The 7,488-nt window shown below is 39.1% G+C and overlaps 1 protein-coding gene across 1 annotated transcript in view; it reads right to left on the bottom strand.

Moving 5' to 3' along the window:
- Positions 1-2,690: 2,690 nt before the first annotated feature.
- The window catches only part of adcy8 (adenylate cyclase 8 (brain)), a 153,573-nt gene continuing 148,775 nt past the window's right edge, over positions 2,691-7,488 (bottom strand). Inside the window, exon 18 of the mRNA XM_072260863.1 lies at positions 2,691-3,178. Coding sequence (XP_072116964.1) covers positions 2,691-3,178 — 488 coding nt within the window. The remainder of the gene's footprint in view (positions 3,179-7,488) is intronic.

The raw sequence follows: 7,488 nt of genomic DNA, 5'->3' as shown, positions 1-7,488 counted from the left end.
TCATCTAGGTCATTTATAAAAGTCACAAAGAGAAGGTGTCCCAGAACAGATCCCTGAGGCACGCCACAGGTCACCGACCTCCATGCAGAATATGACCTGTCTACAACCACTCCTTGCCTTCTGTGGGCAAGCCAATTCTGGATCCACAAAGCAAGGTCCCCTTGGATCCTATGCCTCCCTTCTTTCTCAATAAGCCTTGCATGGGGTTCATTATATATGTAGTATATATGGCTTGCTGAAATCCATATATACTACATCTACCGCTCTACCTTCATCAATGTGTTTAGTCACAATCTCAAAAAATTCAGTCAGGCTCCTAAGGCCATGCTGACTATTCCTAATCATATTATGTCTCTCCAAATGTTCATAAATCTTGTCTCTAAAGATCTTTTCCATCAACTTACCAACCACTGAAGTAAGTCTCACTGGCCTATAAATTCCAAGGCTATCTCTACTCCCTTTCTTGAATAAAGGAACAACATCTGCAACCCTCTAATCCTCTGGAACCTCTCCCTTCCCCATGAATGATGCAAGGATCATTGCCAGAGGCTCAGCAATCTTCTCTCTCGCCTCCCACAGCAGCCCGAGGTACTGTACATCTCATCCAGTCCCAGAGATTTATCCAACTTGATGCTTTCCAAAAGCTCCAGCACATCCTCTTTCTTATTATCTATATACTCAAGCTTTTCAATCCACTGTAAGTCATCCCTACAATCACCAAGATCCTTTTCCACAGTGAATCCTGAAGCAAAGTATTCATTAAGTACCTCTGCTAACACTTCTGGTTCCATACACACTTTTCCACTTTCACACTTGATTGGTCCTATTCTCTCATGTCTTATATTCTTGATCTTCGCATACTTGTAGAATGCCTTGGGGTTTTCTTTAATCCTGCTCGCCAAGGCCTTCTCACGTCTCCTTCTAGCTCTCCTAATTTCATTCTTAAACTCCTTCCTGCTAGCCTTATAATCTTCTAGATTTCTATCATTACCTAGTTTTTGAACCTTTTGTAAGATTTCTTTTCTTCTTGACTAGATTTATTACAGCTTTTGTGCACCACGGTTCCTATACCCTATCATCCTTTCCCTGTCTCATTGGAACATACCTGTGCAGAACACCACGCAAGTATCCCCTGAACATTTCCCTGAAGACATCTGTTCGCAATTTATGCTTCCAAGTTCCTGCCTGATAGCTTCATATTTCCCCTTACTCCAAGTAAACACTTCGCTAACTTGTCTGTTCCTATCCCTCTCCAGTGCTGTGGTGAAGGAGATAGAGTTGAATTTTGGTTAGGCTTTATTCTCCGGCACCTTTCTGCAGTCTAAATCACCATCATATGTTGTGATCACTGAAATTCACCTCTTGCATGATTTTTAACCCTATTAGCTGTAACAAGGCCAGCTTTAAACACTATCCTCACTTAACCTAAATCCATGCTATTTTATGAGCCTAATCTGCGACCTTCTGTGATTTTGAACACAGATTTACACATGTACCTGGTCAGTTTGCTTGTGGAAGAAAAGGTCATAGGCACTCTAAACTACTGAACATGAGGTTGATGCTGGAGATATCTGCTAGCCTCCTGAGTTTGCTGCTCACTGCTGCATTACAGAGATCACTCAAGTACATAACTCAAAGACAGAATATTTCATCCACTTTTCCTTTTTACCCACTGGAGGTGACAGTGTCGATATAAGAATTTATTTGGATTGCAGGTTTCCCAAAGGTGCAGGCATTCTTAGGTTGTATTCATTTGGTATTACTCCTCCCTGACAGTATTCTGCTTGGAGTTCCATGGCAACCTTGCACAAAGAGCATGGCTACTGCTGACACTCTTTCACCGGCCCTCAATTCACATCCACTTCCAGCCTTTCATCATTGCAGAATCTATTACTTAAGTAGCTACACTGTCCTGTGGCTGGAAGAGTGCTTTTATATTGTGGGACTGAAGTAATCACAAATTTTGGACAATTGCCCACAGCTGTAGATAAGCCTATAGTACCTTTTGTGTTTTTGGAAACATCTATCCAATTAGTCCCACTTCTCTTGTTTCCAATAGCTTTGCAAATGGTTAGACTTATATAGAATCTTCACACCTATTTCAGGTACTAAATCAATTTTTACATACTGAGATAAATGACAACCAAATAATCTTCTTTTCCAATATTGATTAGAAGATTGTTTTTGACCAGAAAACCAGCGGTAAACCAGTTCTGCCAAATGATGCCTTAATTCTTTGTATCTATCAGATTGAATAAATGGTGTCTTTGTTTAATGGCACCTCCGAAGTTTATAACAATGCACTTTTGAAAGTGACTATTGATTTAGATTTTTCCATTCTTTCAAAAAGCAATCCTTTTTATTATAACAATACTTTGTAAAATTTCATTTCATAAACTATATTACTGTTATTAATTTATAGTAAGCTCATGAAAAGTTTTGAATTTTTCTAATTACATGAATGAAATATATTAACATCTATGGTAGTCATGTAGATTGGTATTTTTGACTATTGAAATTAGTTTTTCAGTGATATTAAGGCACACTGTAAAACACCAGACCAGTTTTAGAAAAGTAAACCTTTTTATTATATATTTATATATGTGTGTATATATATATATATTTATATATGTATATATATATATGTATATATAAAAGAAATACAAAATTACAACACAATGAAAATTTTGTCATGGCATTTCAGTTTTTTCTGAGCCTTCGACCTGTGGCACTGTCTCAGGTATACTGGGAGTAAGTAATGTCCTTCTATTGTAGTGTCCCTTAATTATGCCAGAGTTGTTATTTTCATTCAGCATTTGTTTTTGTTTTTGTCTATTTAATGACTGTACAAGTCCAAGGACAACAACAGCTAGTGAGTATTGACTGGTTAGTTTCCTTGGTTGCATGATAAGTGGATTCGGCTGCACTCTTCCCAGAAGAAAATATGTTTTAATCTTCCCTTCTTGTTCACTTATCCCTTTGACATATATTTCACCTCTGTACTCAAAGGCAAATCCTTTGTCTTTCAGGATAAGATATGTATCTTCAGGCACTTGAATTTTGCCACTAATGCCTGTGCTGTCCATGCGGCTTGCCAAATTTACAGTTTTACCCCAGATATCATATTGTGGTTTCTTGGCGCCAATAACCCCTGCAACGACTGAGCCATGGCTAATACCTGGAAGAAGAACAGTAGTGCATTATCATGTAAATTATTCAGCTATTCCAATGTATCAAACCTTCAAAAGTGACAGTTGATGGCATGGCTTACTAATTTCATTAATCACCAAACCTTCCATGTCGAAATGTTGTTATTTCTATTGAACCTATTGAACCTATTAAATGTACCTATTGAACCCAATATTGTCTGCAGAATTATGTTTCATAATCTCAGAGAAAGAATTTAGCAACTATCGCACAATACAGCAGATGTAACACATTAAAATTGAGCTTGATTTGCTCTTCATTTTTTTAAAACTCATACAAACTTTTCTCCAGAGATGAGTGAACACTGATTATGAGTAGTGATTGGGTTTCATTTATTTTAAGCTCATATTTACTAGTTTGGATTAAGAAATTTAGCGCAGATGAAGGAATAATTATGGCATAGTCCTGATCTGTATAATTTTATCTTTCAGAATGATACAGAACTGTGGGTGCACCAAGTCATCATGTGAACCTACATTATTAACTAAACAGCAACAGCAACAATTTCCAGTAGTATGGTGCCATCAATATAGCAAATATTACCAAGAGTTTTACCAAATAAAAGAATTGAGTGAAAGCCAGGAGTGGCAAATTTGCCACTCTGTAATGTTCTTAAGAATCACTGATAATGATTAATCTTAATTTGAAAATTATGTAAACAAAATGCATCCAGTTTACTGAATACAGTATTGATGATTGAATCGGCTCTAAAACTCAAGGTAAATTACTTCAGTCGTAATCAACATATTCATTTTGGAGCATGCAAAAAAATTATAGCACAATACATTCATGAGTTGACATTATCTTTGAAAATACTGCACTAATTACAGCTGAATCCTCTTAGGCCTGTTGCTCAAAAAATCAAAAATATGTTTTTTGCAGAAATAGCTTACTATTATCATGAAGCTACTTCATGCAATACATGTTACCTGCCACTGTGTGTCACTGTAATACTTTATAACTGAGAGAATAGAGAGGCAATAATCAAACATGTAAATGAATTATTTAAACATATCAGACATGTAAAATTAGTACACTAACATGTTTATGTATCATACTGGTGTTGGGCAAAATGGGACATCAAAAGATTTACAGCCATTAAGCCAATGAATAATGGAATGAAGGACATAAATATTTACTTCAAATATTAGTAAATTGTAATTAGATACTTAAAAGAATAATCTTAATTTTGGACAGAGGAAGAATTACCAGTCGAAGTAACATCTAGAAGATGGCTTTCTATTACAAATCAGTAATTGATTAGAAGTGGTTCCTGATTTCAATGGCATGGTTAAACAGAAAACACAAAAGAAAGAATATAGAACAGTACAGCACAGGTACAGGCCCTTTGCCCCCCATTTCTGCATTGATCAAACCAATTCAAATCAAGATTATCTGCCTGCATATGATCTATATCACTTTGTTCCCTTACCATGTGTCTGTCTAAATGCCTCTTTGTTATGTATTCTTCCACCACCTCCCCTGGCAGTACTTTCTAGATACCACCATTCTCTGTGTAAAAATGCCCTGCAAATATTCTTTAAACTTCCCCCTCTCACCTTAAATTAGTGTCCTCTATATTTGACATTTCCACCCTGGGAGAAAGACACAGACTTCGTACCATATCTATGCCTCTCATATGTTCAGGTCACCCCCCCACCACCCCCCACCCTCCGATGCTTCAAGAAAACAATCAAATTTTATTCCGTTGTTTATTATTATTGTTATTGTGATCATTGTTGAAGTAACAGTGCTGGTTATTCATTACTTCTACTTGCTCTAGTTTTAATGACTTCTGGTAAGATGGCGGCGCACTTGGGTGCAACTGCCTCTACAGGGCCAACCAAAGGTGTTACTGCCTGTTTTTTCAATTTTTACAATTGTAAGGCACTTCGGGACATTAAGAACTTCAAGTAATGGAGGTCTACACCATCAGCGAGTTGCTTGTTAGCGGAGGACTTGAAGGAGTTGGACTCAGTATGGACCCGATTGCTGACTGCTATAGGAAGGCATCAGAGTCAGTGTGCAGTCAAAATATGAGTGATTGTCTCGGTTCTTCTTCTTGTGATTAAACATAGAAACATAGAAAATAGGTGCAGGAGTAGGCCATTCAGCCCTTCGAGCCTGCACCGCCATTCAGTATGATCATGGCTGATCATCCAATTCAGAACCCTGTACCAGCTTTCCTTCCATACCCCCTGATCCATTTAGCCACAAGGGCCATATCTAACTCCCTCTTAAATATAGCCAATGAACTGGCCTCAATTGTTTCCTGTGGCAGAGAATTCCACAGATTCACCACTCTCTGTGTGAAGAAGTTTTTCCTAATCTCGATCCTAAAAGGCTTCCCCTTTATTCTCAAACTGTGACCCCTCATTCTGGACTTCCCCAACGTCGGGAACAATCTTCCTGCATCTAGCCTGTCCAATCCCTTTAGGATTTTATACGTTTCAATCAGATCCCCCCTCAATCTTCTAAATTCCAACGAGTATAAGCCCAGTTGAAAGTCCTGCCATCCCAGGAATCAATCTGGTGAACCTTCTTTGTACTCCCTCTATGGCAAGAATGTCTTTCATCAGATTAGGGGACCAAAACTGCACACAATACTCCAGGTGTGGTCTCACCAAGGCCTTGTACAACTGCAGTAGTACCTCCCTGCTCCTGTACTCGAATCCTCTTGCTATGAATGCCAGCATACCATTCGCCTTTTTCACCGCCTGCTGTACCTGCATGCCCACTTTCAATGACTGGTGTATAATGACACCCAGGTCTCGATGCACCTCCCCTTTTCCTAATCAGCCACCATTCAGATAATAATCTGTTTTCCTGTTTTTGCCACCAAAGTGGATAACCTCACATTTATCCACATTAAATTGCATCTGCCATGAATTTGCCCACTCATCTAACCTATCCAAGTCACCCTGCATCCTCTTAGCATCCTCCTCACAGCTAACACTGCTGCCCAACTTCGTGTCATCCGCAAACTTGGAGATGCTGCATTTAATTCCCTCATCTAAGTCATTAATATATATTGTAAACAACTGGGGTCCCAGCACTGAGCCTTGCGGTACCCCACTAGTCACTGCCTGCCATTCTGAAAAGGTCCCGTTTATTCCCACTCTTTGCTTCCTGTCTGCCAACCAATTCTCTATCCACATCAACACCTTACTTCCAATACCGTGTGCTTTAAGTTTGCACACTAATCTCCTGATTGAAAGACCCTGTTGGACATTGGTAATATGGAATGCTGTGAGCATGGTTCACTGGTTTACTGGCGGTTACTGGAGGCAGGGGAGCAGCATGGCCTCGATTGTAGCACAGACTAGGCTTCATGCAGCAGTGTTGCCTGGTGCAGCCACCCAGGAGAGGTGACACCACAGCCAATGTGGCGCGGTATCCATGATGGCATTGTGCTGCCCTCCAATGTTTGCTCGGTGGAAGACAAACTGGATTGCATTCACCTGCAGACTGCTGCAGGCTTTTTCTTGCCAATAACATCCATGGACTCAAGCATGAGCAATATTATGCTGTATTTTTTGTCTGACCGTATGTCTACTGCTATCTTATATGTGCTATATGTGTCTTGTGCTGTGTATGACTGTTAGCACTATGTTTTGTACCATGCCCCAGAGGAATACTGTTTCATTTGGCTCCATCCATAGGTATTCATGTATGGTTGAATGACAATTAAATCTGAACTTGGACTTAAACACTTCCAATGTTTTAGTTAAATGCATGATTGCCTTCTGATGAGAAGGAAGTCATTGATGAAACAGGTTAAGATGGTTATATAAAGGACAAAGCCTTGAAGAACCTTTGCACTGATGTTCTGGGGCTAGACTAGTTGATCTCCAACATTCACTGGCATCATCTTTTCTGTGAGGTGAGACTTCATTTAATTTCCTTTTATACCCATTGATTTCAGTTTACCTACCTTCTTGGTAACACTCTCTGTCAAATACCCTTCTTCCCATTGGCTATCTATTTATCCATCATTATTGACGGCTAGATGTGTTCTGATTATAAAGTTTTAATTTGATCCTTTGGTTGTGAGATTGCTTGACTCTGCATGTTTTAGGCTGCTAAGTGCAAGTGAGTAGCTTTATAAATAAAGGTAACATTACATTTTGTCCAAAATTTATTATGGTCATGGCTAGAATTAACTGCTGTCTGAGCAAGAACCTAGAACACTGCAGTTTGTCTACCACAGCTACAGGCCTATAGTGGATGCAATCGCACTGGCTCTCCACTCTGCTTTGGAGCATCTAGATAATAGCAAAA

Source organism: Mobula birostris, chromosome 1 (assembly GCF_030028105.1).
Source record: "Mobula birostris isolate sMobBir1 chromosome 1, sMobBir1.hap1, whole genome shotgun sequence".
Lineage (NCBI taxonomy): Eukaryota > Metazoa > Chordata > Chondrichthyes > Myliobatiformes > Myliobatidae > Mobula > Mobula birostris.
This window is presented reverse-complemented; position numbering and strand designations above follow the sequence as displayed.